Genomic DNA, 18,973 nt, shown 5'->3' on the forward strand with positions numbered 1-18,973 from the left:
GCAGGCTCCAGCCCCAGCAGACACTGAATAAGCATTTGTAGAACTGAGAAGTTCAGGTGACACCCACTCACAGTGAAATGGAAACCAAGGCCTGTGGGTTTTGCAAGATAGAGGGAGGGAGTGCCTTGGGAAAATACAGCCCTCATGGTCTACACAGTTTTAAGGCTGGATAAGACAAGGAAACAGCCCTTGTGGGGTACCTGGAACCAGAGGGAGGGAGGGAGGGAGGCCCCGGTGAGGGCAGCTGGGTAGAGCTCTTATGGGTGGGCCTGAGGTATGAGGACTTTTGTTTAGGAACTTGAAGACCTGTTTAACAAACTGGATCAAGACGGAGACGGCAAAGTGAGTCTTGAGGAATTCCAGCTTGGCCTCTTCAGTCATGAGCCCGCGCTACTTCTGGAGTGTTCCACTCAAGTTAAACTGAGCAAGCCTTGGTCTCATTACCAGGTAAAATGCAACAGTTAAATCCTGAACCCAGCAACCACTGATGTCACTCTCTGGTGACTAAAACTGCTGACTCCCTCCCTGCCTGTGTCACCACACAACGAGCTGTCCAAGAACTGGATAGGCCATGCACACACGCATGTATGTGGGAGGCCACACGACGTAGATTCTGGAGCCACTTAGATTTGAGGTGGGTCCAGTGTTGTTCTTACCTGGCTGTGTGTCACTAGGGGAGTTACATTCTCCAAGCCTCAGGCTCACATGTAAGCCGGGGGTGGTTTGGGTGCCCACCTCCCGGGGCTACAGAAGGCAGTGCTTTAGGTGAGGAACATGACTGCTCAGGTGCCCACCTCCCGGGGCTACAGAAGGCAGTGCTTAGGTGAGGAACGTGCTGCTCAGGTGCCAACCTCCTGGGGCTACAGAAGGCAGTGCTTAGGTGAGGAATGTGCTGCTCAGGTGCCAACCTCCTGGGGCTACAGAAGGCAGTGCTCAGGTGAGGAACGGGCTGCTCAGGTGCCCACCTCCCGGGGCTACAGAAGGCAGTGCTCAGGTGAGGAATGTGGCAGCTCCTCAGCCTGTGGTGTGATATGCCCCAGCAAGAAAACTCCCTCCCATCCTCCCCATTGTGGAATAGCAAGGGCAATATTTCTGTGTTAGTCTGTTCTCACATTGCTAAAGGAATACTTGAGACTGGGCAATTTATAAAGAAAAGAGGTTTAGTGAGCTCACAGTTCTGCAGGCTGTGCAGGAAGCATGGTGCCAGTGTCTGCTCGGCTGCTTCTGGGGAGGCCTCGGGAAGCTTACAATCATGGCAGAAGGTGAAGGGGTGCAGGCAGGTCACATGGCCAGAGCAGGAGCAAGAAAGCAAGGGGAGAGGTGCCACACACTTTTAAACAACCAGGTCTCAAGAGAACTCACTATCACGAGGACAGTACCAAGAGGGATGATGCTAAACCATTTGTGAGAAATCCACCTCCAAGATCCAGTCACTTCCCACCAGGCCCCACCTTCAACATCAGGGATTACATTTTAATATGAGATTTGAGCGGGAACACAGATCTAGAGTTGCCAGAGGATCCAGTGAGTCTGTCTAGGATTGGTCCTGATAATGTCCCTTAACCCATGCTCTATCTCTTGCACAAATACTGGGTCTCTCTGCAGTTTGAGGAGACCAGGGCATGGCTGCTGAGGGGCTGGATACTTCTTTGCTGCTGCAATTGGTCCTGAATTTGGTGAGTGGTGTTGCAGGACCTGTAGTGCTATTCTATACCGGGCGTAGGTATGCCTGAGAATCTAGGTTTCTGATTCTAAAGTCAGTGAGGGCTGGGCATGGTGGCTCACGTCTGTAATCCCAGCACTTTGGGAGGCCGAGGCGGGCGGATCATTTGAGGTCAGAAGTTTGAGACCAGCGTGGTTAACATGGTGAAACCCTGTCTCTAGTAAAAATACAAAAATTAGCCAGGTGTGGTGGTGCACATGTGCAGTCCTAGCTACTCAGGAGGCTGAGGCAGGAGAATCGCTTGAACCCAGGAGGCAGAAGTTGCAGTGAGCTGAGATCGCATCATTGCACTCCAGCGTGGGCGACAGAGTGAGACTCCATCTCAAATAAATAAATTAATTTAATTTAATTTAATTTAAAAACCTAAATAATTTAGAAACTTGGTGAAAAAAAATCAATGAGGACCCGGCACAGTGGCTCATGCCTATAGTCCCAGCAGTCTGGGAGGCCAAGGCAGGCAGATCACTTGAGCCCAGGAGTTTGAGAGAAGGTGAGACAACATAGTGAGACCCCATCTCAAAGATTTAAAAATTATCTAGGTGCGGTGGCACATGCCTGTGGTCCCAGCTACTTGGGAGGCTGAGCAGGAGGATCACTTGAGTCCAGGAGGTCGAGGCTGCAGTGAGGCTAACATCAGTGAGAACGACAAAGAAGAAACTCAGGAGCCAGCACTGAGGAAAGGGGTCAGGCGGCCATGTAAGGCCAGAATGATCAACATGAGGTCCCACAGGTCGTGCTTAGTGTGGGCTGGGGAGATGCCTCCTGAACTGGCTTGCCTTCATTGTCGAACGCCAAGTCAGCTTGGCCATGAGCCACCCATGCTGCATTCTGAGGGTCTGGGGGTGTGTGCGCCTCTGCCTGGGTCAGCGCACTTCTGCCCTTCCAACCTGCCTTGGGTTTCTTTTCACAGCTGAGACTTTCCTGGTGCTGGCATGGACTCTCTGGGCCCCTGCCTCTGTGAGGCCAGGCTCCCACCTCTGTGAATTCAAGGGTGGAACGTCAAAACTCCTTTGTCGTCCCTCTCCAAGTGATGATGAGTGTACTGACTGGGGCTGGCCAGTTGGGCCACGTGGGTGCAAGGCCTCAGAGTCCTGGGTGTCGGGGTCCTTGGTTGCATGTCCCGGCTTTCTCACCTGCACAGCCATGTGACCTTGGAGAGGTCATGTGAAGGGGCTGCACCTCTGACCTGTCCTCTGAGAGCTGAGGATGGTCTCATGAGCTGTTCCTGTGAGGCCCTCTGAGCACAGGCTGGGGAGGATGGAGAGCACATCAGCAGCGCACGGGCGTGAGGCTTTGGACGCTGGGTGCTATGGGAGTCTTCCTGACGTGCAGGTCCCAGAGGAGAGCGGCTGCCACACCACCACGACCTCATCCCTCGTGTCCCTGTGCTCCAGCCTGCGCCTCTTCTCCAGCATTGACGATGGTTCTGGCTTCGCTTTTCCTGATCAGGTCCTGGCCATGTGGACCCAAGAGGGGATTCAGAATGGCAGGGAGATCTTGCAGGTTTGGAACTGGGTGATGCCTGAGCTGGACAGGGAACCTGGGGGGCCCGTCTGCTGCAGAGGAGGATGGATGGAGCACCCCAAGCCAGGGACCCAGCAGGGGTTTGTGCTCTGTGCAGAGAATGCCATGCAAGGAAGTCCAGGTAGAAACCTATATCTTTTAATTTTTGCTACTAAAATATAGGACATTATAATTTAAAAGGATAAGAAATAAAATACAAAGATAGTGTGAAAAAGTCAATTTGAAGGTAGCCTTTAGTGGCTTAGACATTTTCCCTGAATGTTGGGCCAAGGAGGTTAGATGAATGGAAGGAAATTGCCTGTTGTGATGTCGATGTCTGTTGGGCACCACTGTCACTGCAGTTACTGATGAGCTCAGAGTGAGCCCGAACTCTCCTGGAGCCCCTGCCTGGCTGGTTGGGCTGTTCTCCCCCATGGCACCCACTTACCCCAGGCCCTTCCCGCCATGGGCCAGGTGTCAGGAGGCGCACCCTTCCCTCTGTGTTCTGCTGGGGCTGCCTGGGAGGGAAGATGTGGTCCTCGCATGGGACACAGCTCCTCACAGGCTCAGGCTTCCCAGAGGGACGCAGGCCAGCCCTGGAGATTTGGAAGGAGCTCTGCCCTGGGCACAATTTGGTGACACCTGTGCAGGGGCAGAGGTGTGCAGGGGCCCAGCATGGGTGAGGAAAGACAGCCTCACGAGGTACAGTGGACTAGACTTATTATTTTCATTACTTTCCATTGTTAGAAAGGATGTCAACTGAACAAAAACCTATTAAATAAGAAAGAAAGCCTACCTGCCCCTCCCCCATTCCCTGGAGGGGGTGACAGCTGTTGGTGTGGTGGGCGTCCTGCAGAACTTTTCCCTGGCACATGAGAGATGCATATTATTTATACATTCTGACAATATATATATATATTTTTTGCAAAATTGGTGTCATACCGTTTGTCTTGCAAATTTATGCAACCCTTCACTTTTCCTATGAAAAATCTGAGCATTGGCCGGGCGCGGTGGCTCAAGCCTGTAATTCCAGCACTTTGGGAGGCCGAGACGGGCGGATCATGAGGTCAGGAGATCGAGACCATCCTGGCTAAAACGGTGAAACCCCGTCTCTACTAAAAAATACAAAAAACTAGCCGGGTGCAGTGGCGGGCGCCTGTAGTCCCAGCTACTCGGGAGGCTGAGGCAGGAGAATGGCGTGAACCCGGGAGGCGGAGCTTACAGTGAGCTGAGATCCGGCCACTGCACTCCAGCCTGGGCGACAGAGCGAGACTCCATCTCAAAAAAAAAAAAAAAAAAGAAAAGAAAAATCTGAGCATTTATATGCATCGATGTCCTCTTGCTGCTATGCTGGCATTTCTCTGAGGCTGGACTCCTGGAGTTGCACCCTGTAACTCTTGGAGGCTCTGTCATATTCCCTGAGAAAATGTCCTGTTGGCACAGACAGACAATACAGGAAGGAGCCCAGACAGCCCTTGAAACAGTCCACTCAACTCCACGGACCAAGACCCTCATAGGCCCAACCTCATCTGTTACTGAGTCCCCCAAGATGGCAAAGCCAGACCTGTACAGCTGGCCTCACAACTGTCCTGAGAGCCAGAGGCGGAGGCAGGATCACCAAAAATCGCTTGCAGGAAGGGCAGAGAGCACAGGTCTCTCAGTTCCAAGATGCCTGACACCTGACTCCACAGCTCTGGGAGTTCCCTGGCTGCTGTTGTGCCCTGGCTCTGATGAGTACATCTTGCCTCTGCCCTTTCAGAACTTATTCTCTTTCCCATTTGCACTAGAGCTGCTGGTGCTGCTCTGCAAAGACACCCTGGGTGGCTTCTCCCTCACTTCATAATAGATTGCTGCCAAATTCTGCCTTGCAACTCAGTGTCATTTCTGACCTCAGGCTGCTGTGGCGGCTCTGTCCCTCTATGCCATCCAGTGACGTGGCGGGGAGCGTGTGCTTGTGTAGGGACAGCTTTCCAGGCAGCTCCCCAGCCTCTGCCAAGATGCCATTGCTCCTCAGGAGCTGCTGGGAAGTGGGCAGCGTGGAAAGTCAGCCCCTACTTCACGGGAGACTCTGGGCCGGGTTTCTCCTGGCACCTGCTTCAGCCACCCTGCCATGGTGCCTGCCGCTGGCCTGAGCAGGGCGTTTGTAGCCACAAGTGGAAAGCAGAGCCAGGAATACCCGAGGCGGAAAAGGCAGAGGCAGAAAAAGCAAACGCGACAGAACGTTAGCTGCCGCTCCCTTGAGCTGAGGGGCTTAGGGTGTGTGTGGCTCTATTTTTTGTTGTATCAGTAGAATGCCAGCTGTTCTGTGCTTTGAAGTTTGTGAGGTGTATTCTTCACACTTCTGAGGGGAAGAACAGTCCGCTCTGGAAAGCTTTTTGGTTCTAAGCCTGAGGGCTGCTGTGGGGACCCTCTCCATCTCTCTAAACTCTTCCTGGTGGCATGAGCTGCAGGGCAGGCCTCATCGCAGGGAATCCCAAGGCTCACATCCTTAAAACAGATTATTTCAGAGGGAAAAGGGCCTTGTGCTCTGGCCTCACAGCAGTCCCCATGAAGGGCCTGCAGGGGACTTGCCCCTGCCTGTGTCTGACACTTTGTCCAGGAAGAGGAATTCTGTCTAGCCTGGGCCTATGCACCCCTGAGGCAGAGGCAGGAGGACCAGGCCATTGACAGCCCACCAGAGTTGCGAGGGATGGAGGAGGAGCACCCCTCAAGACGCAGAGACCTTGGCAGACAGGAGGGGCGGGTGCTGCCTGGGACAGTCATGCTGGGCTAGGCCCTGGACCAGGGAGGGAGCAGAGAGGTGTCTGCTTGGGGAAGTCCCTCAGCCTCTCCTGCTTACCAGGCTTGCTGCTTCCAGAGCCTGGACTTCAGTGTGGACGAGAAGGTGAACCTTCTGGAGCTGACCTGGGCCCTTGACAACGAGCTCATGACAGTGGACAGTGCCGTCCAGCAGGCAGCCCTGGCCTGCTACCACCAGGAACTGAGCTACCAGCAGTAAGAGGCCGCAGGGGACTGGGGAACGTGGCAGTGTGGCTGGCCAGGTGGGCCTGGAGGGGTGTCTGGGACACACAGGATACCAGTTGGCTCTTGTCCACACCACATGGTCAGTCCTGGGGCAGGGCTCTGCACACCGTCTGTCCCGTGCTCTCTGGTCCCTGAAGCCGGCGCTCGCAGAGGGATAGGAGTAGAATCTAGCCACGGAGCATGGACAGGTGAATGGCAGCCGCTCATTCATGTGTGTGGGCTGGGTGGGGCCTGAGGACCTGGGCTGTCTGAGTCCACACAATTTAAGGCTTGCTGGCTTCCCTCCCACTTGTTGAGGCTTGGGATCTGTATGTTGGGGGCCCCCACTGAGCCCTTTTTATTGAGGTTTCTAAAGGACAGACCTGAGGCCCCGCCTCATCCTGCTGGTGCAGGCGCTCACCAGCGCCAGGTGGGGTCCTGCCGCTGCCTCTAGCGCCAGGGGGCTCCCAGACTGGGCTGTCAACAGGAGGAAGAAAAGGTGCTTTTCAAACGTGGTCACAAAGTACCCCGTGAGGGGCCGAGAACCCATTCCCTTTTAATTGTGTCTGTTTGCTGTGGCTGACCATTCAGGCCATCCGTCTGCTAAGCAGATTTGCAAAAAGATTGTTGTGTTTTTGTCAATGTTCTGAAGCTGCAGAAAAGATTGACAGAAACCACAATCTCAGTCCTAAAGACTGCATCTGTCCACATGCTGACAGCGGAGCCTCTGGCCTCAGGCAGCTCTGCAGATAGAACCAGAGAAAGGCTTGACCAGGTCCCTCCCTTGGCCTTGGGACAGGAAGGGAGAAAAGCTCCTTCGGCGGGGAAATAGTCACTGGAATAGCAGGTGCCACCAGTGATTTACACAGTGCCTCAGCCAGGTCAGGGTGGCCACAGAGCTGAGACCACACACACCCACTGTGTTGTGCTCTGGTGACTCACTGTGTGCTCACTAGGGTGCTGGGATGCCCATGCAGGGCTAACAGGTGGCCAGCCTCCTCCCCGCCATGTGCCCGTTACTGAATTAGGCACTTGTGATCCACACCCAGCTGCCGATGAGAGGGCTCACAGACCAACTACCACACACCCTGGGGCTGCCTAAGCAACGTGGCATGCTGTGGAACTCCAGGCTCAGTCTTCCTGGGTTAGAAACCACCAAGAAACTTTCCTTGCCAAGTCATGTGGCCCCTCTCTCTCAGTGTACACATCTGGAAAATGGGCATAGCAGTTGTAGAAACTGCCTCAGGAGCAGGCTGGTGGAGCAGCGCCCGCTGTACAGCTGGTGTGCTGGTTTCTATTGCTGATGCGGATACGGGGCCCAGAGCTGCCTGGCACGGTGGGTCAGGCCAGCAGTGGGGTCCCATCTGACCCTGTCTCCTTCCTGTGGCAGAGGGCAGGTGGAGCAGCTGGTGAGGGAGCGTGACAAGGCAAGGCAGGACCTGGAGAGGGCCGAGAAGAGGAACCTGGAGTTTGTGAAAGAGATGGATGATTGCCACTCTGCCCTGGAGCAGCTCACCGAGAAGAAAATCAAGTGGGTTCTAGGCCCAGGATTCTTACCTGGGCCTCCCCAGCCCCTTTGAGGTCAGGTAGTAGATACAGGGCTGCCAGGGGCCAGAGCTGCGAGTGTGGCTGAGTGGAGACCCCTCTATTTCACCTGAGCCAGGGGGAATCCCGGGGGCAAAACCTTGAGAAAGTGGAGCCCTGCTCTTCCGGGGGTTGGTGCAGTGCCTGGCCCTGGCTGCGTCCCCGTGGGCTGAGGAGGTCCTGCCTCCTGCCCTTGCTTTGCTGGTCTCTTTCTCACACAAGCCAAGCCTTTCTGCCCCTAGCTGCATGCCTGTGATGCAAGAGGCAGGTGGCTGTGTTGCAAGGGCAATGGCTTCCTTTTGGCCCAGTAGGTAGAAGGAGCCCAGAGAAGGAACCCAACTCCAGGTATCACAGCTGTAGTGACCCCAGTGTGGGGACAGTTGTGTGGAACAGTGGCTGGATAGACCAGAGAAAAGGATTTCTGATTTGTTTTTATTTTTGTTTTTGTTTTTGAGATGGAATCTCCCTCTGTAGCCCAGGCTGGAGTGCAGTGGCGCGATCTTGGCTCACTGCAACCTCCGCCTCCCAGGTTCGAGCAATTCTGCCTCACCCTCCCAAGTAGCTGGGATTACAGGCGCCCGCCACCACACCTGGCTAATTTTTGTATTTTTAGTAGAAATGGGGTTTCACCATGTTGGCTAGGCTGACCAACTCCTGACTTCAAGTGATCCGTCCCCATCAGCCTCCCAAAGTGCTGGGATTACAGGTGTGAGCCACCACGCCTGGCCTTAGATTTCTGATTTGTGTAAGGATACAACCACCGCACTGCTTCATGAACAGCACATCTGAAGAAATCCCACCCAAGAGGGCGCCCCAGGCTCAGGCAGGGAGAGGGGCTTCTCTGTGTTATTGGTGGGGCACATGTCTGCCAGGGCTCAGCTGCTGTTCACCTGAAGTTTGCGCATGCCTTGGGGGTCCTCCAGGGGTAGCTCAGGACAGGCTTTCCTGGCTCTGAGTCACAGCTCTTGGGCAGGGGCAGCAAGACATGGCTGGTCTCCCTGCCATTCTCCCTTGTCAGTGGGTCCTCTGGTGGCTCGGGAGGTCTGCCCAAGGCCACAGTCCTGGCCCTGTTGTCCCCACGCCCTTGGGTTCTTGGTCTGCAGGTCGGCCCACCCTCTGCATTGCACAACACAGACACAGCACTCACTGCCATGGCCCTGGTGGCGGTGGCTCAGCTGAGCGTGGCTCGCAGAGAAGAGCTACGCACGGTGGAGCCATGTGGTGTGGCACCCGCCAGGGATGCGGGCAGTTTGCCTAGGGTGCTGCAGGGTCCCCAGGGTGAGTTAGCCTGCAGATGGGAGCCCGGCCGCTGGCCACATCGCATGTTGGAATTGTGCCAGCTGCACCGCGGGCTGAAGCCTGAAGCTGCTTCTCCTTCACCAAAGAAACCCTGAGCAACAAGGTCCATGGCCTCTGGGGAAGTGATTTTGGTTGGTAAGACGGCTGTGGTGTGTCTCCTGTGTGCACCAGGGGTTGTCTCACTTAACGGCCATTGGGACCAAATAGGCCATTTATTCCCATTGTTCAGCCAAACAAATGGAGTCCTAGAGCAGCTCAGTAACCGGCCCCGTCCTGCAGCAGTGAGCGTGGGTGTGTGAAGCTGACACCCAGGTCTCCCTTCTCCTGGCCTTACACTGTTTCTGGGACAGCCGAAGGCCACTGGTCAGCTTTCTGGGGAGCAAGAATCTCAGGTGGGAGAAGCTTGAGGGCAGAGCCCAGCCACTCTCCTTCAGGCCTCCCAGAGCCAGGCACAGTCCGGGACCAGCTCTAAGACCAGTGGACCCCCCATCTCCATAACCCATATCCTCAGGGTTTCCACGGATCTGTTCTGGGCAGAAGGGCGTCCCTGCTGCACCTCCTGCAGCCGCCACCTCCATGTGGTTCAGTCCATAGGGGCGGCTGGGACAGGGCGGGGCCTCACCCCACCTCTGTTCGCCTGCACCTCCCAAGTCCTCTTTCCTTCCAGTGCTGGCTGGGGACAGCCGTACACAGCAGGTCCAGATCTACATGTGCCTCTACATGGTGTGAGGAGTTAGTGTGAGTGCGTGGGGCCTGTGGAGTGCAAGGGCATGTGGGGTGCAATGAGGGTGCTGTGAGCATGCATGGGGCCTCAGGTATGTGGGGTGCAGCGGTGGTGCAGTGTGAGTGCGTGGGGCCCACGGGGTGCACTGGGGGTGCTGTGAGTGTGCGTGGGGCCCATGGGGTGCACTGGGGGTGTTGTGAGTGTATGTGGGGCCCGTATGCTGCCATGTGGGTGCTTTGAGCGTGCTTAGGGCCTGTGGGGTGCAGTGGGGGTACTGTGAGTGGGGCTAGAGGGGTGCAGTGGAGAGTACTGTGTGCATGTGTGGAGCCTGTGGGGTGCAGTGGGGGTGCTGAGTATATGTAGGAACTGTGTGGTGCCATGTGGGTGCTGTGAGTGTGCGTGGGGCCTGTGGGGTGCAGTGGGCGTGCTGTGTGCGTGGGGTGCAGTGGGGGGTGCTGTGTGAGTGCATGGGGCCTTTGCGGCCTGCGGGCCCCCTGGAGTGTACGTTTTTGGTGCCACTGGCTCCTGTGGCTGTGGTGGTGGTGAGAAGCCCCTATAGGACAGTGGTCATTTTCAGGGAAGGTAAAAGTTAAGTCTCCTTTCACCAAACATGAGGAGGTGTCTGGTGAGGCCAAAAACTGGGTACAGGGACAGGTACAGGCAGTGGTTGGGGCCCTTGCCCTCCACGTGGAAGAGCTGGGCCAGGCCTCAAGGCCCGAGTTCCCTGCCCTGAGCGTGGAAGGCATTTCATTAGGAAGCGGTATTTCCCTGCTCCTGTGGGCAGGAAGAGTCTCTGTGGTCTCCGTCAGCTGAGCTATTCTGGGCCAGCCTTGCAGCGTCATCGTTCCCAACTGGCTGAGAAATTCCTAGAGGAGGGACCAAAAGATGCTCCCGACCCCCAGGGGAGGTGACCTTGGCTTTGTTGCTTAAGACGTTCTCATAGCTCCCTGCCTTCCAGGGCTCACATGAGGCCAGTTTGGATCTCCACAGAGGAGACAATTGCTAACATTTAGGAGCTGAAAGTATGTCATGGAGACCCACGGGGAGCTCTAGGAACTCATTTCCTCTCCCTGGACGCCCCCTCCTTTCTCCTGATGGCTCTGTTGTAAGCTTGGTTCGTCTGTCTCTCACTTTCACCCTGAGTGTCGGGATCCAGCTATCCCTGTTGGTGCCACAGGGATCTTGGTGCTGCCTCTCAGGACCTGAGGGGCTGGGCTCTGACCTCCAGCAACCTCTCTCTCCCGAGCACAGCCTCATCCCAGCCTGGGGGTTAGCAGAGCTCCTAGACAAGGGTGCTCCTTGTGAGACACTTGTGTTCAAAGCTAGAAGTAAGTTGACTTTGATACTCAGTTTGAGTAACTGAAAACTGATTTGCTTCTGTCCACACATGTATAGCTTGATTCTCTCCCAACCATTTGGAAAGACTTGTGTGAATTGTCTTTCCCAGGGTTAGAGGATTGGAAACACTAAGGCAGCACCTCTGTTCTTGAACCTGGTGAAGGGATGCATTAGAGGTGCTAAGTTGCAGCCTCAGAACCCACGTGGCCCTGAGAGCTTGGGTTTTGTCCTATGAGCAATGGGAGTTATGAGTAGGTTTCTGTAAGTAGCTTTTATTATTGCATTAGGTTTTCCTTATTATAAATGTAATGAGTGATATATGTTTATTGCACACATTTTAGAAAATACAATTAAAGGAAAAATAAACCTAGAAATCTCACTTTCCAGGGGGTATCACTGTTTACATTTTCTATATGTCTTTCACCTTTTTTTTCTATGCACTTAATTCTTAAAAAATGATACCATGTTGTGGCCGGGCGCGGTGGCTCACGCCGGTAATTCCAGCACTTTGGGAGGCCGAGGCGGGCAGATCATGAGGTCAGGAGATCGAGACCATCCTGGCTAACATGGTGAAACCCCATCTCTACCAAAAAATACAAAAATTTAGCCGGGCGTGGTGGCCGGCGCCTGTAGTCCCAGCTACTCAGGAGGCTGAGGCAGGAGAATGGCGTAAACCCGGGTGGTGGAGCTTACAGTGAGCGGCAGTTGCGCCACTGCACTCCAGCCTGGGCGACAGAGTGAGACTCCGTCTCAAAAAAAAAAAAAAAAAGATATCATGTTGTATATGCTTTTCTGATGGCCACAGAGCATCTCACATGGATCTTTGTGTGGATCTGCTGTAATTTATTTGACCATTTCCCCATTTTTGTATATTTCAAAAGTTTTTAAAGAGTAGGCTGATGTAGCTTTAACACTACCCCAAAAGATTTGTGGCGTATTATATTACTCAGATTATTGTACTTCCTTCATACTCTTCCCTTTAGAGTGTTGTTTCTTTAAAGTTCTGAGCCAAGATTAAAAGCCCGGGCTCTGGGGCCCAGGTGTCTCGGACTTGGTTATGGGCATCACCAGGCTTCTGCAGAATCGGAGCCTCACTGGTCTTCAGTCTCGGTAGACGTGGTCTGAGAATTCCTGTGAAGCTGCTGTTTCAGAGATGAGACTGAGCGTTGAACACTGTTTTTCCTGCTAATGGAAGTGGTTATTGCAAAAGATGAATGTAGCATCTGAGAAAAAAGTACCCCCCACCTCTTCCTCAGATTGCTTTGGGAATTCACTGCCCATGGGTTTCATGCTGCCTCCCTCTTTGGGAGGGAGGCGATTTTCATGTGCATTTGGTATCAAAAGTCTTTAAAGGGCTGTTGCCTGCCATGCACACCGGGTGGAGGGGCCACCTTGGGACTCAGCCCAGGGAGCTGTGCTCCTCACTGTGAGGGGGCAGCTGGTGGCATTTGCCATGTGACCCACCAGATCCCCTTGTCTGGGGTCACTTCCACCAGCCCATGAGGGAGGAGCACCAACCCTCAGATTTGCCTCCCAGCATGGGCAGCTCAGCCAAGGCAGGACGGCCCTGCACGTGCTGAGGACAGGGGCGTTTCTGAGAGGGAGGAGGCTAGGAAGGTGGTGACGTGGGCCTGGGTGGCCCTGAGATGACATGTCTGACGTGTGATGTGTGACATGTTACAGGCACCTGGAGCAGGGGTACCGGGAAAGGCTGAGCCTCCTGCGGTCTGAGGTGGAGGCAGAGCGAGAGCTGTTCTGGGAGCAGGCCCACAGGCAGAGGGCCGCGCTAGAGTGGGACGTGGGGCGCCTGCAGGCTGAGGAGGCTGGCCTCCGGGAGAAGCTGACCCTGGCCCTGAAGGTAGGGGCGTCCCCAGGGTATCCAAGAATCTGGGGGGAGCCTGAGCGTTCCCCATACCCACGTCATCCTGGCTGAGGATCCAGATCACACCTGCCAGTGCCCTCAAGCTTATGTTTCAGGGCAGGGCCTGAGGGAGCACCTGCCGCAGTGAGGAGGTGTCCCACACGCTGCAGAGCAGAAGGGGTCCTGGCTTGCCAGCAGGACATTGCCCCTCCTTCCCCGCCACTCCCACTCTCTGCCCTGGGCCAGGTGGACCTGAGGTCAGGGAGGACCAGCACCTGCAGCCAGCAGTGCTTCAACCCCAGAAACCAGGAACACCTGTGGGGGCAGCAAAGTGACCAGAACCTAAAGCCCAGCCTGCCTGAGGCTGGGTTTGTGGCCTGGAGCTGATAGGGTTTGATGGGCTTTGGTGAGTGTCTCACACCTGTTGCCGGACGTTGACTCCAGTGAGGCATTGCAGTGGGACAGAGGTGCTGGCCCTTCCTGTGCTGGTTCCTGCTCTGCTCCCACCTGTGTCCTCCTCTCCTAACTCCCCACACCTGCCCCACCTGCCGGAAGGAGGGACTGAGCAGCCTGAGCCCCCAAACAGCCTTGCTCTCCACCCTTCTCACCACAGTCCCCCACCGTCTGCAGATGCTGCCTCCTCCCCCAGTGATGGCCGTCTGAGCTGTCCTGGTGCAATATCAGATTGATGGTTTAGGTATGGCTCTGAAAGGATGCCTTTTCTGTAATACTTTTGCAATGCTTTTGTATTCCCCACCCTTTCTTTTTTTTTTTTTTTTTTTTTTTTTTTTTTTTTGAGATGGAGTCTCGCTCTGTCGCCCAGGCTAGAGTGCAGTGGCACGATCTCCACTCATTGCAAGTTCCGCCTCCCAGGTTCACACCATTCTCCTGCCTCAGCCTCCTGAGTAGCAGGGACTACAGGCTCCCGCCACCATGCCTGGCTAATTTTTTGTATTTTCAGTAGAGTCGGGGTTTCACCATGTTAGCCAGGATGGTCTTGATTTCCTGACCTTGTGATCTGCCCGCCTCGGCCTCCCAAAGTGCTGGGATTACAGGCGTGAGCCACTGCACCCAGCTCCCCACCCTTTCTTGTATGACTCATGGCCTTTCTGAGCACAGAGTAAGGGAGGGGACAAGAGAAGGGAAGACAATGGGGTAGCCACAGTCTGGGTGGGCTCTGGGGTCTGTCCTGGGAGGCTGGGGGCCATCCCCGGCACGGCCGCCTGCACAGCACCAGCTGCCTCGCGAGCGGCGGGTGGGGGTTCTTTCCTGATGCCCAGTGTTGTGGGGAGCAAGCCTCTCACCTACATCCTGCACACATCCCCTCCGTCCTGCAGGAGCCTGACGAGCCACTGGCCTGTGTCTCCTAGGAAAACAGTCGCCTACAGAAGGAGATTGTGGAAGTGGCAGAAAAGCTTTCAGATTCAGAGAGGCTGGCCCTGAAGCTGCAGAAGGACCTGGAGTTTGTGCTGAAGGACAAGGCGCGTCCCTTTGCTGACAGTGCGCTTCCAGAGGGAAGGGCCTGCTGGGCAGAGTGGGGGTGGCGGGGGTGGCGGGGGTGGCGGGGGAGAGATGCAGCAGGTAACGGAATTCGGTATTCTCCTAAAATTTTGAATGAAGAGAAAGTCAGCGTGAGGCCTTCCCTCTGCTTCCTCTGCGTGACGATGTGGGGGGCTGTCTGCCCGCGCAGCACAACTGCTCACTAGCGACAGCTTCAGTGGTGGGGGGCATGGAGGGAGAGCAGGGCCCTCCCTGGCTGTCACCTCAGGAGGAGGACGGGGAGAGGGGCTGCCCAGGGCCAGGGTCTGGGCTCCAGGGATGAGTGTGGCTACCTTAGATAAATCTGGAAAATCCTTCTGCCTTGTGACCTTCTAGACGGGGGAGTAGGGAGAAGGAGGGGGGATGGCTGCTGTACCTGGAGATGCAGCGCCTGGTGTTGGCGGAAGCTGGGCAGGTTCTTGGAGCCCAGGGGCTGGAGAAGCAGGTCCCCCCTCTGTCCGAGGCCCACCTGTGACTTCCTGCGTGTCTGACTTTCAGCTGGAGCCACAGAGTGCAGAGCTCCTGGCCCAGGAGGAGCGGTTCGCAGCAGTCCTGAAGGAATACGAGCTCAAGTGCCGGGTACGTGCCCCGCTCTGTCTGCCTTATAGTCTCATGTCCAGGCTCTGGGTCTCCACACGCAGGTGGTTCACAGGAACGCAGGAGTGTCTGCTCCAGGGAGAGCCTCTGCTTGCGGCCGTTCTCGACCATGGCCTTGCCACACTCCTAGACTTAGGGTTCCCTGGTTCTCATTGCCACCTATCCTGAAGGCCACCTCTGTGTGTCCAGGCACCATGCAGGGCATTGTCGTCTTCTGTTGTTCATGTTTAGCTTTCCTGGGCCAAACCTGCCACGCGTGTCCGTTTGTCAGTTGGAGACACAGGAGTGCAGGGTGCAGTGGACGCGGTGAATGAATCTTAAACCCAGGAGGACCCGCGTACACCCTTAATGTTCTCAAGGACCCCAAACAGCTTTTGTTGATGTAGGTTATGTGGATTAAATTTAACATTTACCATGGTAAAAATTAAAGTGGAAATTTTTTAAATTTATTAATTTATTTAAGAATAATAATGTAATAATAGGTTAGCATAAATAGCCTATTTTGGGGAACATAGCTGTTTTCCAAAAGAAAGACAAACTAGCCAGGCATGTGCTGTGGTGTTGCATTCTTGCCAGCCTCCTCACTGGCCAGCCCAACAGAGGACGGGATGCTCAAACCTGCTGCTGCGTCAGTCCCTCGTGATATCACATGACGCAGAGTATCTGGAACTGCCATGTGCCCCGAAAGAGAATGAGCACAAGGAGGCGGGAAGCGGTGGCTCACAAGGTCAGGAGTTCAAGACCAGCCTGGCCAAGATGGTGAAACCCCATCTCTACTAAAAATACAAAAATTAGCTAGGTGTGGTGGTGCATGCCTGTAGTCCCAGCTACTCAGGAGGCTGAGGCGGGAGAATTACTCGAACCCAAGAGGCGGAGACTGCAGTGAGCCAAGATCGCGCCACTGCACTCCAGCCTGGGCGGCAGAGTGACTCCTCCCCCCCCCCAAAAAAAAGAGAATGAGCGCAAAGAAGTCACTTCACACCTCAACGTGCCACACATTTATCTGCCCCGCTGGGCCACGTGTGGGCTGCTGGGAGGCCTGGACGTCCACCCTCACAGCCTGTGTTTCTGGTTCTGTCAGACACAGAGTGACTGATTGTTCAGGTTCAGAGCCTGCAGTTGGACCACCACCCTCCTTGGCACATTTTGAATGCAAGCTGCCAGGTTCTGGGGCATTCCAAAGCCTCCATTTCTTCCCCTCCCTGCTCACCTGAGCATGCAGAGACCGTGGAATGTTTTAAAGCTCAGGTGTTTCCCTAGATCTGCAAGAATGGTTCTGTGAGGAAAGCCCGGTTCCAGTGCCTTGAAGGCCGCCTCGCAGACGAGCCGATGGCTAGCCCAGGCAGCTCCCCATGGGTCTTACCCCACAGGACCCATCCTCTTGAAGAAAATTCTGTGTAGAAGAAAACAAACTAGAGTTGAGTTAGGTTGATTATTAACAATACAGAAAAGTTACCTTATCTCTAGTCATTCACCACATGGTTCTTTCATAGGCAGCTCCTTGTTAGGTTTTAATTTGCCTAAAGTTAATTTATGCAAAACTTACACAGAAACATTTTTTTCACCATCAAAACCCCAGTCGTTGACCCAGCTGCCCCTCTTACATCCTGGCATACAGAGGGTTAGGTCCAAACGAGTTATAACAGTAGGCACTGAACCCAGCCAAGCACTCAGCATCAGGAATGGCTGGGCATGTTACGACTGTTGTTCTAACAGAACCCTGTATAGGCTTGAAAATAACATGGAAGCGGATGATTTTAGGCATGGAATTCTCTCCAGGTGGCATTGCCAGGTGAACAGAGATAAGTCACCTGCCTCCACAAATAACAGCCATTTAAGACCCTGTATAATCCGCTCCCCCCACCCAGCAAAAATGAGAAAAATATCTGAAGGTATCAGTAGAGCTTGCTTACTCTTCACTCATTCATTTCTCCTGCAAGTTAGCTTTAATAATAATTTTAATAAAAATTTTCAAGTTGGGCAACCATAGTTTATAACTATATGAACAGGTGATGATCTGAAACTGACTTAATTTTACCCGGTGGGTAATCTGTAGTTACCTTGGGTGGTGATGCCACAGCACAACTGGTTTTAGTTACAGCTGATTCTTTCCATGTGTGAATCTTAAGGCCACATCACCCCATGCTGAAAATCTGTGATTGTTTCTGGGGATACTGTGATGGTCATTGTTAAGTGAGCAATCGATGTGAAATTTGAAATTTGAGCAGGTATTATGGAGAAAATATGTCTGTGAAGCTGGTAAGTCATGGGCTGCCCTATAGTCAGAGAACCAGATAAAGCATTGTTGTTCGATTTTAAGGGTCTGTTCTCGATTCACTGTGAATGATCTCCCTCCCATGTAAAGTGACCCTGACTTTGTCCTGCCGCACGTTGCTTTGCAACCCCAGAGGATCGAGGTGAGCCCGAGCTTGCGTTCTCAGTGGCTGTGCTTCCCCCTTCCTGTCTGTGGTTTGCCTCCATCTGGGCACCCTACCATCATTCCCTGCACGTCTCATTCTCCTTTTGAGAATCCTGCGTGTGGTGAGCGGCGTCACCTTCCCTCTGCCTCGACTGGTGTGTGTGGGGTGGGTGGGGCCTGCCGTGCGGATGGGGTCTAGACAGTGCGCTGCTAGGACTGCAGCTGCATGTGGGCTGCCGGCTTCCTCCTCTTGTAGCTGCTGGAGCAGACTCAGAACCTAGAGATAACCTGCCATTAATAGGTTCCTTTAGTGCCCTGGATTTTTCAAATGTAAAACTCTTCTGTCTTTAACGTGATTCTGTTACTTAAAGACATGCTATTCTTTTCATCTGGGGTTCTTTCAATTTTATTTTTTGAAACGGCAGAGATATTTTATACTTAAATGCTAACCTATTTATTCAGATATTTCCCCTTTCCTTTTTTTGGATATTTTTTGTCTGTTTCAAACTAACATTTAGAACATTTAAAAACTTTTTATATGAAAACAATTTCAAACTTGCATAGTTACAAACAAAACTAGTGCACAGAACACCTGTCTGTGTACCTTTTACCCACATGCACCTGTTCACACTTCACCCCGTTGGCTCTGCCTTCGCATACCTGCTCACTGGCTTGTTGGTGTGGGTGTGAACATGTAGACATCGTTATTTCTGAACCACAGCCTCAAGTAATCCAAAGGAAACATCAGCAAACCCCAACATGAGACCATTTCTATGAAAAATGGGCAGGAAGAACAGTGTTCTTCAAAATTATCAATGTCATAAAAGACAAAGAAAGGCTGTGGGAATGTTTCAGAGTCAAGGACGTTAAAGGAACAGGACAACTGAAGGCAGCACCTGGCCCTGGACAAAACACTGGAGAATCCACTGAGAAAAGGAGAAAACGCTGTGATCTTCACAACATCCAAGTTTTATTTACTATACCTTCTAAAGCCTAGTTCATAATAGATTTTTACAATAATAATGTTTGATTTAATAAAAATTAAGACCCATTGATCAAAAGACACAAATGGGAGTAAATGTTTGTGAATTATGTATTTATCTGATAAAAGACTTGGATCCAGAATATATGAAAACTCTCTCCGAATATGAATACGTTACCTAATAAGAAAAAAGTGTATAAGTACCCATAAAGATACTAAACATCGTGATTTAGCATCCGAGGGTCAGATACGCACATCCTGACCCTTCACGGCCCAGGGCTTGTGTGCACTTCCTAAGAAACGCTTCCTCTGCCAGGCGCGGTGGCTCATGCCTGTAATCCCAGCACTTTGGGAGGCTGAGGAGGGTGGATCACGAGGTCAGGAGATCGAGACCAGCCTGG

General features: G+C 53.5%; 1 protein-coding gene across 44 annotated transcripts in view; it reads left to right on the forward strand.

The window, feature by feature from the left end:
- The window catches only part of NINL (ninein like), a 137,225-nt gene that overhangs the window by 87,043 nt on the left and 31,209 nt on the right, over positions 1-18,973 (forward strand). For 24 of the 44 annotated variants that reach the window (XR_012419058.1, XR_012419057.1, XR_012419053.1 and 21 more), the window contains 7 exons: positions 295-447; positions 3,056-3,226; positions 6,069-6,220; positions 7,620-7,760; positions 12,858-13,032; positions 14,406-14,516; positions 15,073-15,153. The exons of 1 other annotated variant lie outside the window; for it this stretch is intronic. Coding sequence is in view for 32 of the 43 variants with exons in the window: in XM_065522652.1 (XP_065378724.1) it covers positions 295-447; positions 3,056-3,226; positions 6,069-6,220; positions 7,620-7,760; positions 12,858-13,032; positions 14,406-14,516; positions 15,073-15,153 (984 nt within the window). In the remaining 11 variants the exon portion in view is untranslated. Of the gene's footprint in view, positions 1-294; positions 448-3,055; positions 3,369-6,068; positions 6,221-7,619; positions 7,761-12,857; positions 13,033-14,405; positions 14,517-15,072; positions 15,154-18,973 lie in introns of those variants that run through there. 19 more of the 44 variants (XR_012419056.1, XR_012419055.1, XM_074004594.1 and 16 more) reach the window with 6 other exon arrangements.

The sequence above is a fragment of the Macaca fascicularis genome, chromosome 10 (genome assembly GCF_037993035.2).
Source record: "Macaca fascicularis isolate 582-1 chromosome 10, T2T-MFA8v1.1".
NCBI lineage: Eukaryota > Metazoa > Chordata > Mammalia > Primates > Cercopithecidae > Macaca > Macaca fascicularis.